A 16017-nucleotide genomic window follows, 5' to 3' on the forward strand; every position below is an offset into this window, starting at 1 on the left:
CGTGTGCGTGTGCGTGTGCGTGTGCGTGTGTGTGTCAGTAATTGTGAGCATCTGCTGTCCTTTTATTGAAGCCCTGCAGGCTGCAGACCTTATCACACACACACATCTACACACACAGCAGCTCTGTTTACACGGAACTGTTTCATGTGTGTTCGTCATACATGTAGCCGCACACATGCAAATAATAAGAAGACACTCGTCAAAGGTCGTGTTTGATGGAGATAACAGCCACCGAGGTACCTGCTGACTTCAGCCCATCGTTTTCCAAATCATCCATCAAATCTCAGACATCTTTGCTTCAGTCCAGCTGCTGGTTTCAGGTCAGGGATGAAGATAAAGTCATGGAGGCACCTGAGGGTCTGAAGGATTCCAGAGTTTAGTGACGCTGAAATATGAGAGACAAAGATGTTCATCATCAAGTTTTATCAAGTCCTGATTTTAGAGGAAAGGAGTTGTTTTCATTAACCCAATATGAAAAATAAAACTTTCCCCTGATTCATCTGATATCTATCTCCAGTAACTTTATCAATGATCAGAGTTCTACCTTCATAACTGGGAATATTTTCAGAGTTCCAGGTCCTTGAAGTCCATAGAGGAGAACATCCCCTGGAGAAAGTTCTCAAGTATAGAGTTGTCAGTAGGTAAAAATTGCAACTAATATAACTAAAAAAGCTTGAAAATTACCATAAAAATGGACAAAATTCCCACAAAAACACACAAAATCACCAGAAAAAGTACCAAAATCGCTACAAAACTGGTGAAATTGCAACAAAAACTCAAATTTGGCTCAAAAAACTTGCAAAACTACCCCAAAAAGAACCAAAATTGCCTTGAAACGTTTAAATGTGCCAGAAGACATTAAAAATCACCACAAAAACAACCAAATTTACCACGAAAAGGACCAACACTACCACAAAACTGGTGAAATTGTGACAAAAACTCAAAACTGGCACGAGAAACATGCAAAACAATCACAAAAATAGCCAAAATTACCATAAAACACACAAAATCACCCCCAAAAGTACCAAAATTACCACAAAACAGGTAAACAGGTTCGTGCTCTCCTCAGAACATCTGGTCTACTCTAGAACTTTCTCCAGTTAGCGGTAGGTCTACTCTAGAACTTTCTCCAGTTGTGGGTAGGTCTACTCTAGAACTTTTTCCAGTTGTGGGTAGGTCTACTCTAGAACTTTCTCCAGTTGTTGGTAGGTCTACTCTAGAACTTTCTCCAGTTGTGGGTAGGTCTACTCTAGAACTTTCTCCAGTTGTCAGTAGGTCTACTCTAGAACTTTCTCCAGTTGTGGGTAGGTCTACTCTAGAACTTTCTCCAGTTGTTGGTAGGTCTACTCTAGAACTTTCTCCAGCTGTCAGTAGGTCTACTCTAGAACTTTCTCCAGTTGTGGGTAGGTCTACTCTAGAACTTTCTCCAGCTGTCAGTAGGTCTACTCTAGAACTTTCTCCAGGGGACGTTCTCCTTTCCTGCTTCCAGTCTTTAAGTTTAGTCTCACTTAGAACATTCCAGGTCCTTGAAGTTCATAGAGGTGGGTCCAGATTTATCTCTTTTTAATGAACTTTTTCCATCATTTCTGAGCCTCAGAACTTCATCAGTCCAGCAGATAGAACCATGACATTTAGGAGGAGGAACATCTGAGTTCTGGTAAAAAAAAAAAAAAAAAAAAAAAACTGACACCAGATCAGTTTAAATCCATTCAGGTGTCTCAGTCTGATCACTGAATCCAGTTTCTGCACCAAAATGAGACAAAACAACACAAACAAAGCTCAAAACAACAGAAAGGAGACAAAATGTTGCAAAACACAAAAGGAAAATGAGATGACAAAATAAGACAAACTACATGAGTGAGACAAAAAAATGACAAAAATCAGATACAAAATGCCAAAACGATTCAAAAAATCTGAAAAAACTGACACAAAAGCAAAAAATCAACACAAAATGACAAAAAATAAGACCAATGGCACAAAATAAGCCAAAAGAGAGACACAAAATTAGACAAACAAGACACAAAACCACAAAATAAGACAGAATGACAAAAAGAAGACACAAAAAGATTAAAAAAAGCAAAACAGAACAACAGAAATAAGACAATCAACACAAGTGAGACAAAAAAAGAGACAAAATGACAAAAAGAAGACAAATAAATGACAACAAAAATTTTGGAACAGAAACCAGATTCAGTGTTCAGACTGAGACACCTGGATGGATGTAAAACTGATTTGGAGTCAGTTTTTCCCAGAACTCAGATGTGTTTTTCCTCCTAAATGTCATGGTTCTATCTGCTGGACTGATGAAGTTTGGAAAAAGTCCATTAAAAAGTGATAAGTCTGGACCCACCACATGGACTTGAAGGACCTGGAACTCTGGAAATATTCCCAGCATGAAGGTAGAACTCTGATCACTAAATATATTTAAATTGGCAGTTTAGAGGTTTTGATTTTGGGGTGACCAACATCTGGACCGGGATGAAAATTAACCTCTTGGCTTCCTGTATAAATTCATACAAACATCCTGATCTGATGGAAACTCTTCTCATATTATTTCATGGCTGTTTTATTTCTGGAGGTATTGAATCATCTTCCATGTTAAAATGTTTTCTGTGGATGAAAGCAGAAAAATTCTCAGGTATGAAAGTAAAACTCATCCAAAATATTTAACAGAACTTAGATTTTGGTTCCAGATAATGAACATGTAACCCTGAACCGAACCAGAAACAGTTTTTAAATGAATTGTTTCTGCTTTGACTCGTCCAGACCGTCAGGTTAAATCTGGAAACCAAAGAAGCTCCAACAGCAGAACGAATCATAAAATCCCACCTCCACTTCCACACTTTCTATCTCTTAACTCTGAGGAACCGCCGTCATGACTAACTTGTCTTTAGTTTTCTGTTCCTGGCAGAAATGGAGTTCCAGTTTATTGGAAGAACGCTTGTGTTGGATCTCAGAGCTGTTATTTAACCGGTAAACCTGTCGCGGTGTCGTCATCCATCTCTGATTCACTTCTCTGTGTGGTAATCGGCTTTAATCACCTGTAAACACTGGCACATCCGCCGCCCGACAGACGCAGCCTCGGCTCTAATGAGTCTTTATCGCGGCCTCCAGACCACATGAAGCGAAACCGCAGGGCTTCCCAGCGTGCAGCCCCTCAGATGGCTCTACCTGTCTCGTGTCTCCAGGTGTGTTTTAATCTCTCTGTGGTCTCTGCGGTGTCACGTATCAAACGTCCCGCCTTCACCTGAGGCCGCGGGGCTTCCAGGAAGGAAGCGAAGGCGGCGCTCAGTCCGCCGACTGATGCGGTCGAGCTTCAAACGCGTCTTCAAGACTTCTGAGGATCTGGCGGCTGAGAGAGGCCGGATCAGAGGGGAGGGCAGGTATAAAACACACCTGACGGCAGCCGCAGCAGAGGCAGGATTACACCTGAAGACCCGACCAGAGGAAACACAGCTGCTCACCTCTGGCAGATTTTACCTCATGAGGAGATTATTGAACGGTTTCATCCAGTTCTTCTAAAAACAGATCAACTATTCCACTGGACAGCAGAGAAGTTCCTGTAGATCATTTACAAACCGACCTCTGGAGAAGCCGTGGGTGAAGAACGTCTGCGGAGCTTCAGGTCCAGAACCGATCGCAGCGATTGATCGATCGATTGGAGGATGTGGGTGTGGTGCAGCGTCCTGTGTGTGTCTCTGGTCTGTGGTTTGGCTCTGGACTCCAACACCATCAGATCCTCCAAGGAGGCACCGCCACAGAGCTCCGAGCAGCTGGTAAGAACCAGAACCAGAACCAGAACCATCCAGGGTCCAGGGCTCTCTTTGCGGTTACACAAAATAAAACACATTTAAAAAGAGCAACAAGCTGCAGAAGGAACTGAGTGATTTTTATCTTGATGTGAACTGAAGAGCAAACTATGATTTTAATTTAAAACAGAAACATTTAGTTTAACTCCTCGGCTGACTGAAACATTCTCTTTGGGTTTTCGGCTGAATTAGAGATGGCACAATTTCATTTTCAACATTAAACCTCTGAACTCTCGTTTTTCTTCACTGTGGTTCCTTTTAAAGTCCTGCAGCTTTGAGGAACCAGAACAACATGAAGAAGAACTCAGAGACGTATTTTATGCTGAAGTTAGAATGATGGAAACCAGAGAAAAAGAAGCATTTATTTCATCTTTTATTCTACAAAACTAATCAGATATCATTCATAATGTGTCTAAAATGACTCTGATTGTTTAAAATGACTCAAATGTGTCCAGAACGACTTGAATCTGGTCCAAAATCACACAAAATGTGTCCAAACTGACTCAGTTTGTCCCAAAGTGACTTAAAAATGACCTAAAATGACTCAAAATGTGTCCACAATGACTTGAATCTTGTCTAAAAGTGCTAAAGTGCCCTCGTTTTTCTTCACTAAGGTTCATTCTTAATCTAAAATCCTGCAGCTCTGAGGAACCACAACAACATGAAGACGTCTTCTGACAGTAGGACTCAGTTAGAATGACAGGAATCAGAAAAAAGAAACATTTCTAGGATTATTTATTCCACAAAACTGGTTCAAACTAATTCAGAACCTGTTCTAAATGACTCAGATCATTTAAAATGACTCAAATTTCTCCAGAGTGAATTGAAAATCGTCCAAAATTGCATAAAATACGTCCAAACCGACTCAGTTTATCTGAAATTATTTGAAACTTGTTAAGAGTTTCTTGAAAGTTGTCCAAAACTACTCAAAGTTTCCCTAAAATGACTCAAAATATGTCCAGAATGACTTGAATCTTTTCCAAAATCAAGCAAAACATGTCAAATTTGTTTAAAATTACTTGAACCTTGTTCTAAACTAATAAAAATTTGTCCACATTTTTCTTCACTGTGGTTCATTTTAAATCTAAAGTCCTTCAGCTCTGTGGAACCAAAACATCATGAAGGAGAACTCCGAGATGTCTTATGTCAGTAGGACTCAGTTGGACGATGGAAAAAATGTTTCAAATGACTCAAACTTTGCTTATAATGTGAAAATATTGTCTAAAATGGCTCAAAAATCATAAAAATGTGTCTTAAATGAAGTGAAAATTGTTTAAAATGACAGAAATTCATCCAAAAATGACTCAAAATTTTCTTTAAATAACAAATTATTGTTTGAAGTGACTGTTTCCTCACATTTTAAAGCTGCCAGCTGGTTTTTATGTTCAGAAGGTTAATTACTAAACCCAACTTTCAGATCTGGTCCTTGAACTAATCATCCATTACGTCCAGTTTTTTCAGGAAAATTAACTAAATCTGAGCTTAAAATGGATTTTTTTAAAAATCAAAAGTTACTTTATTCTTCACGTCTCATTTGAGAGATTTCAAATAGAACTGCAGGCAGTGTTTCCTCAGAGAGACTGAGAGACTGAAACATGGAGATAGAAAAACATCTACAGGATGAGGAGGCAAAACGACCACAAAGAGACATGAAACAATAGAAACAGACAGAAAACAAGAAAACCATGGCAAAAAATTGACCAAAATGAGACACAAAAGGAGAAACAATACAAAAAATAAGAGAAAAGAAACAATAATGTACTTAAAACCCAAAATTTGTCCCAAATGATTTTGAAATTGTCCAAAATTAGTAAAAAGAATTGTCAAAAATGGCTCAGATGTGGTTCAAAATTACTTAATTTTCGTCCAAAATGATCAAAATGTCAATAAAAATAAAGTCAGCTCGACTCAGAACCAGTGAACAGAGGAGCCAGTAGATGGAGATCCATCCAGCATGGAGAAATATCTTCTACTGTCTACTCTGTCGTCACTTTAAACCATTCTGAACTAGTTTCAAGTAATTCTGGAGACTTTTCATGGTATTCTGGACAATTCTGAAGTAGGTTCGGGCAAGTTTTAGGTTATTCTAGACACTTTTTGAATAATTTTGGACAGTTTTGGATGATTCTTAAGTAGGTTTGGAGAGGTTTTGAGTCATTTTTTGACATTTTTTGTGACTTTGGACTTTGGACGATTTAATGTTACTTTAAACACGTTTTAGGTTATTTTAAACACATTTTGGACAGTTTTTTTTTTTTTTTTTTAGATTTGGGTAAGTTTTGAGTCATCTGTGACATTTTATTTGCTACTTTGGAAAAAATCCGAGTCAATTTGGACGATTTTATGCTACTTTGCATCAGTTGTAAGCTGTTTTGGATCAGTTTTAAGTTTTTTAGGACCAATTTTTAGTTCTTTTGGATCAGTTTTAAGTTACTTTGAACACGTTTTAAGTTGTTTTGGACCAGTTTACGTTGTTTTGGACCAGTTTAAGTTACTTTGGACACATTTTAAGTTGTTTTAACCACATTTTGGACAGGTTTTTTTGAGTAGATTTGGGTAAGTGTTGAATCATCTGACATTTTTTTGTTATTCTGGACAAAATCTGAGTCAATTTTATGTTACTCTGGACACGTTTTGGGTTATTTTAGACAAGTTTTTAGTCCTTAGCATCGTGACACATCTTTCTAGAGCTGAGGAGCAGAGTAGACAGGAAACATGGAGAGGGTTAATGGACGACTACTAGTTTTGTTGTATTCTGTAGACAACTATGACTACTTTTCTTTTATTGTATTTTATTTAATCCAAATCGCAGAACCTCAGAACCTCAGTTAGGCTCATAATCAGCTCCACAGTTTTAAAATCACTTCTGTCCGTTTCAGATTATAGTTTTCCAAACAAACGTCCTCTGAGATGTTCAGTCAGATATTAAAACTAAAACCTGGTCGTTTCTGTTGTGGGATTCTCTCTTTGTTCTGCTGATCTTATTATTTGTTTTATTTTTTGTAAATCCCATCAGGCTTGTTGTCTGTTTAATCTGGTTCTGAATGGTTTTGGTAATATTATTAATATAATTACAGCTTAAGTGAAGGAAACACAGGGTGGTTTAATGTCTGTAACACTGCTGGAAACACAGAGAGACTTAAAATCCCATTTATTATTATTTATAATAGATAATAAAGCAAACAGGCCCCTGCAGGGGTCACACTCAGTAATACTGAGACAACACTGCTATGTTCTGGAGGTAAATATTACCAAAATATAATAAAAATGTCAGATGTTTTCTGAGCTAATGAAAGGATGTGATTCTAACAGAGCAGCGACGCTACAAACGTGATTTTATTTAAAGTTTTGAAATCAGCTGTAAATACAACATCTACATTAATGCAGCAGAATTGTGAATCAAACAGTGAGTACTTTTACCTTGGACACTTCATTTTGTTGTTTTGTGTCTCTTTTTTGGCATTTTGTGTCTCATTTTTGTTGTTTTGTGCCTTGTTTTTGTCGTTTTGTCTCATTTTTTGTCGTTTTGTTTCTCGTTTTTGTCATTTTGTGTCGAGTTATTGTCGCTTTGGCTCTCTTTTTTGTCATACTTTTTCTTAAGATTTGAATGCAAGCTCTTTGCTTTTAGTGTAAGGTTTTATCGTACTTTAGATTTTCACTTTTTGAAGATTTTAATATTTCCTCCATCACTGATATTTGATGCAAGACATCCAAAAGAAATGTACTAAAGGCCATTTTTTACTGTTTAAATGCAATTTTAGGACAACAGTTCTAAATAAAAACTCTCCTGATGAATAACTTCAAGCAAATATAACTTAACCATACAGTAAAATGTTTAATTAACATAAAATAACAGAGGAGAAGCTCTGTGAGACAGCAGTGGACGGGTCTGCTCTTGTTCTGAAGTGCAGAATAAACCACGGAGGAAACACAAACCACAGAATTATAATTATAGAAAGATTACAGTTGAGCTCCAGTGGAACACGCTGCAGTTCGGTTCTACCAGAGAACCTTAATGCATAATTCCTCTAAGACCTCCTGCATCAGGAGAGTCCAACTCATCTTAGTCCAGGTTCCACATCCAGTCCAGTCTGATCTCCAGTAAAACCAGTAAAACCACAGCAGAATAACCGATAAATAACCACAACTTCTAATGGTTCCATTGGTTTAGTGCAACAACGTTCACATTTAAGGAATTATCTTTTTACTAAACATCACAAACAACCTGAAATTTATGGAGAAAAAAAAATTCAGTTTCATCAACATTCAGCCTCAGTTTATCATTTCCACATTACAATTTCCAGATCACAGAGTGTCGACAAAGGAACACAACATTTAGTGATCTGGAACTGAACCAGAGAGGATTTAACTTTAAAAAAAGACAAAACACAACAAACACAAGACAAAAAACAGCAACAAACGAGACACAAAACAAAAAAAGAGACAAAAACCTGCTGAACGCGGGTCGACGGGTGATTTATTTGAAAAATTATCTTGGAAAGTTTTAGACATGTCAGCATAGAATTTGAAAGTATCTTCAGAAATATTCAGGTTTTACAAGAGAATAATTCTAGAAAAAATCTGATCAGAGATGGTCAACCAGAAATTGGTTTCAAAATGTGCTGATCTGAGATAAAAAATTATGGAAAAAGATATTTTATATTTCAGCATTAAGATGATTTACTTAAGCAAAAGTTGTAATAAGTCTAGTATGAAAACTCACAAATTATTAGCATCAAACATACTTAAAGTTCTGATTATGGAGAAAAATAATATTGGGTTAGAACTAATGATTCATTCATGAGTTCATCACTTTATTGATTAGGCTAAGCTAAGCTAATAAAGGTGGATGAACGACTTTAATTTCCCCTCAGCGATCAATACATTTAAATATTGATCTAAAATTCATTTGTTTTTTATATTTGAACCTTTACAATAAATGTGCAAAGTAACTAAAGCTGTCAGATGAACGTAAAAGAGTAAAAAGTGGTTTAAAATGAAAATACTGGAGTTCAAGTACCTCTGAAGTTCAGCAGGAGCCGCTCACCTGCTTCAGGGCTGTAGGGCTGCAAACGGAGGGGTGGAGGGAGGCCCAGGACGAGCTGCTGGGTGGAGGGAGGCCCAGGAAGAGCTGCTGGGTGGAGGGAGGCCCAGGACGAGCTGCTGGGTGGAGGGAGGCCCAGGACGAGCTGCTGGGTGGAGGGAGGCCCAGGACGAGCTGCTGGGTGGAGGGAGGCCCAGGAAGAGCTGCTGGGTGGAGGGAGGCCCAGGACGAGCTGCTGGGTGGAGGGAGGCCCAGGACGAGCTGCTGGGTGGAGGGAGGCCCAGGACGAGCTGCTGGGTGGAGGGAGGCCCAGGACGAGCTGCTGGGTGGAGGGAGGCCTAGGAAGAGCTGCTGGGTGGAGGGAGGCCCAGGAAGAGCTGCTGGGTGGAGGGAGGCCCAGGACGAGCTGCTGGGTGGAGGGAGGCCCAGGACGAGCTGCTGGGTGGAGGGAGGCCCAGGACGAGCTGCTGGATGGAGGGAGGCCCAGGACGAGCTGCTGGGTGGAGCTGCTGGGTGGAGGGAGGCCCAGGACGAGCTGCTGGGTGGAGGGAGGCCCAGGACGAGCTGCTGGGTGGAGGGAGGCCCAGGACGAGCTGCTGGATGGAGGGAGGCCCAGGACGAGCTGCTGGGTGGAGGGAGGCCCAGGACGAGCTGCTGGGTGGAGGGAGGCCCAGGACGAGCTGCTGGGTGGAGGGAGGCCCAGGACGAGCTGCTGGGTGGAGGGAGGCCCAGGACGAGCTGCTGGGTGGAGGGAGGCCCAGGACGAGCTGCTGGGTGGAGGGAGGCCCAGGACGAGCTGCTGGGTGGAGGGAGGCCCAGGACGAGCTGCTGTTTCAGTTTAATTAAAGCTGACCAAATGTCAGCTAAAGCTAGCCCCATTAAAGCTAGCCGCATTAAAGCTAGCCGCATTAAAGCTAGCCCCATTAAAGCTAGCCGCATTAAATCTAGCCGCATTAAAGCTAGCCCCATTAAAGCTAGCCCCATTAAAGCTAGCCGCATTAAAGCTAGCCGCATTAAAGCTAGCCCCATTAAAGCTAGCCGCATTAAAGCTAGCCCCATTAAAGCTAGCCTCATTAAAGCTAGCCGCATTAAAGCTAGCCGCATTAAAGCTAGCCCCATTAAAGCTAGCCGCATTAAAGCTAGCCGCATTAAAGCTAGCCCCATTAAAGCTAGCCGCATTAAAGCTAGGCCCATTAAAGCTAGCCGCATTAAAGCTAGCCGCATTAAAGCTAGCCGCATTAAAGCTAGCCCCATTAAAGCTAGCCGCATTAAAGCTAGCCCCATTAAAGCTAGCCGCATTAAAGCTAGGTACTAGCAGCGCCAAAGCTAGCTGCGCTAATGGACTAATGTCATCACCAGCAGACAGAACCAGAATTCATCTGAGACAAACTGTCGCTTTTTTCTCTCCGTCTTTGCTTTCGGTTGTTTTCAGGCAGATTTTAGTTTCAGCTGCTCAGATATAAGTTACAAATCAACAAAAAACTTGAGAAACACTAAAAAATTACACAAATCCAGCGGAGATCCTCACCGGTAAACACCGACCGTTAGCACCTGCGAGGACTAAACCACTTCACCTAAACAGGGGCAGTGTTTACTTTTTTGTTGTCAAAAATAAGAACAGAACAATCAGAAGTAGTCGCAGCGGTCCGTTTTAATTAAATTATACTATTATTGTTCATATATTACAAAGTTAATGCTATACAAACATACTGAACATTCTCAGAATTTTTTTGTGTCCCTCTGAAACAGGAGCACTTATTATTGCCCTGTGAAGGCCTCACGCCTTAAAATGGCGCCCGAAAAATGGGAAGTTTTTATAATTTTTTGTTAAATTTGGGCTTTGCTGCCTTTGAGAAGAACTTAAATAAATAAGATATGGAATAAATCAACAGCAGCTCGTTGCACACAAACATAATACAACCACAAATACACAAAACAACAAAAATCCAGAATAAAAATCACAGAGGTGCAAGAAAACCACAACTTGACACAAAAGAAAGACAACAAAGGACAAAAGAGACAACCACAAAGAGACACAAAACAACCACAAACCAACACAAAACACACATATTTATACTTGAGAACTTATTCTTTGAGTCAGTATGGAGTGTTACACTTGCTGTGATTCAGGGGAACATACTTCCTGTTTCTGGTGCTGTGTAAAGTCACCATCATGTAAACAACCCATATCTGACATTTAAAGTGTATAAAATGTGTGTTTGGTTGATTAAGTCTACAGCCAATCAGGGATTATGATGTTGCTCTGTGTTAAACTTTGTATTTAGGTGTTTTGGCTCCATGTAAAGCTGGAATTAATCAAGTCTCACATCTGAGCCATAAATGATTCCTTCAGTGATAAAGTTACGCTGGAGAGTCTAACTGTGATGTCATTCCAGCAGGATCGTTCCCATGGCGACCAGACGGAGATGACCTCCAACTCCCGGCGCCAACCAGCACCTGGATGTTCTGCACCCAAGTGCGACACGCCTCCGGTCAGTGGTGAACCAATCACAGCTGCAATCATCAGTCATGAATTCAGATATCACCAAACCACAGCATTAGTCGTCTCAGAGCCGTTTACACGGTAAAAGTCAAGCTTTACAGTGTTGTAGTACAGAAAGAAACACAACAAGTTCCCAGTGAGCGCCACCTGGTGACAGTGGGAGGAAAAACCTCCAGCAGAACCAAGCTCAGGGGAAGGCAGACATCTGCCTTGACCAGTCGCGGTGAGGTTAAACGGAAGACAACGAATATCACAGCTCAATAAAGATACGAAGCACGAAACAATAAAGGTTTTAGTTATGGTTTTTGGCTGCATCTAGGTTAAAATAAGTACTCAAACAGCTAACAGCTCCTCTCTGTGCTAAAGTCCAGCGTTTTGTCGACCCATCCGTCGACCTCGAATGATCAACGACATCACCTGACTCCCTACTTTGTTTATGTTATTGTTACTGCGGCAACTGAACAGGCTTTTGAACTGACCGATGCTGCTTCGACCACAAACAGACAAGAAACAAAAACAGAGTGAGAAACTGATGCTAAGCTAACGCTAAATGATGATAGATGACCACAGAAAGACGCCTGTTACGTCCCTGTGAACCAGAGCATGAGGGGAGCAGCAAAGAAACCAGCTGTTACTGGTGAAGTAAAGCAGTTTGTTGCTTAGTGACGTAATTGACAAAAATAAAATGGCGACAACACAAAGAAAACAGAGCTGACTACACAAAATGACTACAAAGAGATCACTAGTACTATAGTACCATCATAGTGATGTCTGACAGCGCCCTCTAGTGGTCAGTTTGTAGTCACCAATCTTTGTGGTCGTTTTGCGTGTCTTTGTGTTTGTTCTGTGCCTTTTATGGTTGTTTTGTGTCTCTTTGTGTTTGTTTTGTGTCTTTGTGGTTGTTTTGTGTCTCTTTGTGGTTCTTTTGTGTCTCTTTGTGGTTGTTTTTGGTCTTTTTGTGGTTGTTTTGTGTCTCTTTGTGGTTGTTTTGTGTGTTTTTATGGTGGTTTTGTGTCTCTTTGTGGTTGTTTTGCGTCTCTCTGTGGTACATCAATAAATAAAGAGACACAAGATGACCACAAAGAGACCATTGGGACCATAGTACCACCACAGTAATGTGTTGCTGTTGAGCGCCCTCTAGTGGTCCCTGTTGGTGAATCAGAGACCACTAGAGGGCGCTGAAGAGCAAAACATTACTGTGGGTCATGATAAGATGTGGCATGAATTCGTTAGTGTGGAGGAAGTGGATGAAATAGAAACACATAACCATAATCAATAATCAATAATCTCTTTATCCAATGATTGATCAGAGGGGCGGCTGCAGTAACCGGGCTCAGAGGAGGCCGTCCTCTGCAGACAGACAGGTGGACAGACAGCGAGACAGAGAGACAGACAGACAGAGAGACGGTGACGGCTTCAACAGGACCAAAGGTGAGTGTCTGAACTCAACACAAAGAGATCAGTAGCACCACCACAGTGATGTGTGACAGCGCCACCTAGAGTTCTCTGTGAAGTCACACATCTTTGTGGTCGTTTTCTGTCTCTTTGTGGTTGTTTTGTGTCTCTTTGTGGTTGTTTTGTGTCTCTTTGTGGTTGTTTTGTGTCTCTTTGTGATTGTTTTGTGTCTCTTTGTGGTTGTTTTGTGTCTCTTTGTGGTTGTTTTGTGTCTCTTTGTGGTCATTTTCTGTCTCTTTGTGGTCGTTTTGTGTCTCTTTGTGGTTGTTTTGTGTCTCTTTGTGGTTGTTTTGTGTCTCTTTGTGATTGTTTTGTGTCTCTTTGTGGTCGTTTTCTGTCTCTTTGTGGTTGTTTTGTGTCTCTTTGTGGTTGTTTTGTGTCTCTTTGTGCTTGTTTTGTGTGTCTTTGTGATTGTTTTGTGTCTCTGTGGGTGTTTAGTGTGTCTGTTTGTGATTGTTTTGTGTCTGTTTGTGATTGTTTAGTGTGTCTTTGTGGTTGTTTTGCATCTCTCTGTGGGTGTTTTGTGTGTCTGTGTGACCCCGCCTCCTGTGTGTGTTGCAGCTCAGGAGATGTCCAGCTGTGTGAGGTCAGGTGACTGTGCTGCTGGTCTGTGCTGCGTTCGTTACCTGACGGGGAAACGCTGCCAGCGGATCCCGGTGGAGGGTGAGGCCTGCCTGCTGCGAGGCCCCACCAAGCTGAGGAGGAACCTGGGCCGCTGCGACTGCGACGCCGGGCTGAGCTGCACCGCCGCCGGCCGGGCCGAGCCGGGCCGGGCCGAGCCGGGCCGGACCAAAGGCCAGGGGGTGTGTCTGCCCCGGCCCAGGCAGGGCCAGAGGAAAACACGGCATTCTGGGAAGAAGAGGAGGACGGCAGAGCGGAGCTGCTGACGGACTCCTGTAGCTCCTTATGTAAACCTCCGTCTGTAGAAAGTTCTAGAAGCTTCGACCTTCAGGTGCGTCGTCACCTGAGGCGGCCATGTTGGAAGGCTTTAGATGATCACAGCTAGTTAGCGTAGCATCGTGACAGCTGAGCCCGCTGTGGAGCCCAAACCCAGGCCCCGAAAGTTAACCTTCAATACAAGTCTGTAAAATAAAGTTGATTTTACCTGTTCTCAGGTGTGTGTGGGCGTGGCCAGGCTGGGTTTGATTCACAGCTCCTTCGTTCAACTTCAGCTCCACTGTGTTTATCTGTACAGGAAGTGATGTCACAAGGAAAACAACCATAAAATGCATCATGGAGAGACATAAAACAACCACAAAGAGACACAAAAAGACACAAAATGACGGCAAAGAGACACAAAACGATCACAAGGAGACACAAAATGACCACAAAGAAACACAAAATGACCACAAAGAGACACAAAGCGACCAGAAAGAGACACAAAACGACCACAAAGAAACACAAAATAACCACAAAGAGGCACTAGACAGCACATCGGCAGAAAACAAATCTGAAATAAAAATATAAAAATGTGTTTCCATCAGAAGTTTTAACATTTTCACTTTAAATTTTGTCCAAACTGTTTTTACCATATTTAATGTGATTTTTCTCATTATTGTCATATTTTTGCTTTTATTTATAGAACACATATTTTATGATTCATGTTTTGTGTGTTGACTTTTATTTTTCTGTAATAAATTCAGTTTGAATAAAACGTGACACTTAAAACGACATCAGACTGAACGTGTTGTGTTCGTTGTCACTGCAGTGGAGGGGAATTCTTGGAGTTGTAGAGACATTTTAAATTGTTTTACTTGGTTTACTTTAGACATTTTTGAGTCTCTGGACATTTTTTGGTCATTCTAGGCAGATTTTAGGTCATTTTGAACAAATATTTGTCATGTTGATTTATTCTTCAGACATTTTGGAGATATTTTGGGCCATTTCTTTTATGGTTCTGGAAAAGCTTCATGTCATTTTTTCATAATTTTGGACGACTGTAAATCATTTTGGACATTTTTTTCATTATTTTAAACAGATGTTAAGTCTTGACTCTCATTTTAGACTATTTTCTAGTAATTTTAGACAATTATTGAGTCATTGTGGTCATGTTTGGATTTTTGGTCATTTTCTGAGCCTCAGAACTTCATCAGTCCAGCAGATAGACACATGACAAACACATCTGAGTCCTGGTGAAAACTGACACTAAAATAACTATATAAGCTGGAAAATTACCACAAAATGACACAAAAAAAAATCACCCAAAGAGTCAAAATTACCATGAAAGATTCAAATGTGCCAGCAACAACACGGAAAATCACCATAAAGACAACCAAATTTACCACCAAGAGGACCAAAACTACTACACAACAGGTGAAATTGCCACAGAATCTCAAATTTGGCACAAAAAACATGCAAAATAGCCACAAAAAAACATGCAAAATAACCATAAAAACAGACAAAATAATCTTAAAAAGGGCCAAAACTACCTTGAGAAGTTCAAAAACGTCACGAAAAACACCCAAACTCACCACAAAAAGGACTGAAATCACTACAAAAATGGTCAAAATAACCACAAAAACGGCCAAACTACCAAAAAAAGACATAAAATCATCCCAGAAAGAGCCAAAATAACCCTGAAAGATTTGAATATGCCAGGAAAAACACTCAAATGTACTATAATAAGGACCAAAACTACCATAAAACAGGTGAATTTGTGACAAAAACTCAATTTTGACACAAAAAACATGCAAAATAACCACAAAAAGGGCCAAAATCACCCCAAAAACACCCCAAATTACCCTGAAAGATTTAAATATACCAGCAAAGATGTGGAAAATCACCACAAAAACAACCAAATTTACCATGAAAAGGACCAAAACTACCACAAAACAGATGAAATTGCAAAAAAATCTCAAATTTGGCTCAAAAAACACGAAAAATAAAAACAAAATAGCTACAAAATCACCCCAAAAACTACCTTGAAATGTTCCAATATGCCAGGAAAAAACACTCAAATTTACCACAATAAGGACCAAAATTACCACAAAATAGGTGAATTTGTGACAAAAACTCAAATTTGGCACAAAAAAAATCAACCAGATAGGACTAAAGTTCCCTCCTGACCTCCTCAGAACATCTGGTTCTTCATCTCCAGTAACTTTATCAATGATCAGAGTTCTACCTTCATACTGGGAATATTTCCAGAGTTCCAGGTCCTTGAAGTCCATAGAGGAGAACGTCCCCTGGAGAAAGTTCTAGAGTAG

The 16017-nt window shown here is 40.5% G+C and overlaps 2 protein-coding genes across 5 annotated transcripts in view; one reads left to right on the forward strand and one right to left on the reverse strand.

Annotated features, from left to right (window-relative positions):
- LOC111579962 (chromaffin granule amine transporter) overlaps positions 1–8958 on the reverse strand; it is a 32448-nt gene extending 23490 nt beyond the window's left edge. The window contains exons 1-2 of one of the 3 annotated variants that reach the window (XM_055011803.1): positions 8857–8958; positions 241–359 (exon numbers count right to left, since the gene is read on the reverse strand). The gene's annotated coding sequence lies outside the window, so the exon portion shown is untranslated. Of the gene's footprint in view, positions 1–240; positions 386–3041; positions 3182–8856 lie in introns of those variants that run through there. The other 2 variants (XM_055011801.1, XM_055011802.1) reach the window with 2 other exon arrangements.
- LOC129349203 (dickkopf-related protein 4-like) lies at positions 3634–14484 on the forward strand. 2 transcript variants are annotated; one of them, XM_055011804.1, is made up of 4 exons: positions 3634–3776; positions 11250–11345; positions 12667–12787; positions 13373–14484. In XM_055011804.1, exons 1-4 carry the CDS (start codon positions 3666–3668, stop codon positions 13696–13698), a joined length of 654 nt encoding a protein of 217 aa, XP_054867779.1. In that variant the 5' UTR covers positions 3634–3665; the 3' UTR covers positions 13699–14484. The 2 variants fall into 2 exon arrangements, with proteins under 2 accessions (XP_054867779.1, XP_054867780.1); XM_055011805.1 differs by having other exon boundaries at positions 3635–3776; positions 11253–11345.
- Positions 14485–16017: the final 1533 nt, after the last annotated feature.

This window comes from Amphiprion ocellaris, chromosome 6 (genome assembly GCF_022539595.1).
Source record: "Amphiprion ocellaris isolate individual 3 ecotype Okinawa chromosome 6, ASM2253959v1, whole genome shotgun sequence".
NCBI classification, from domain to species: domain Eukaryota; kingdom Metazoa; phylum Chordata; class Actinopteri; family Pomacentridae; genus Amphiprion; species Amphiprion ocellaris.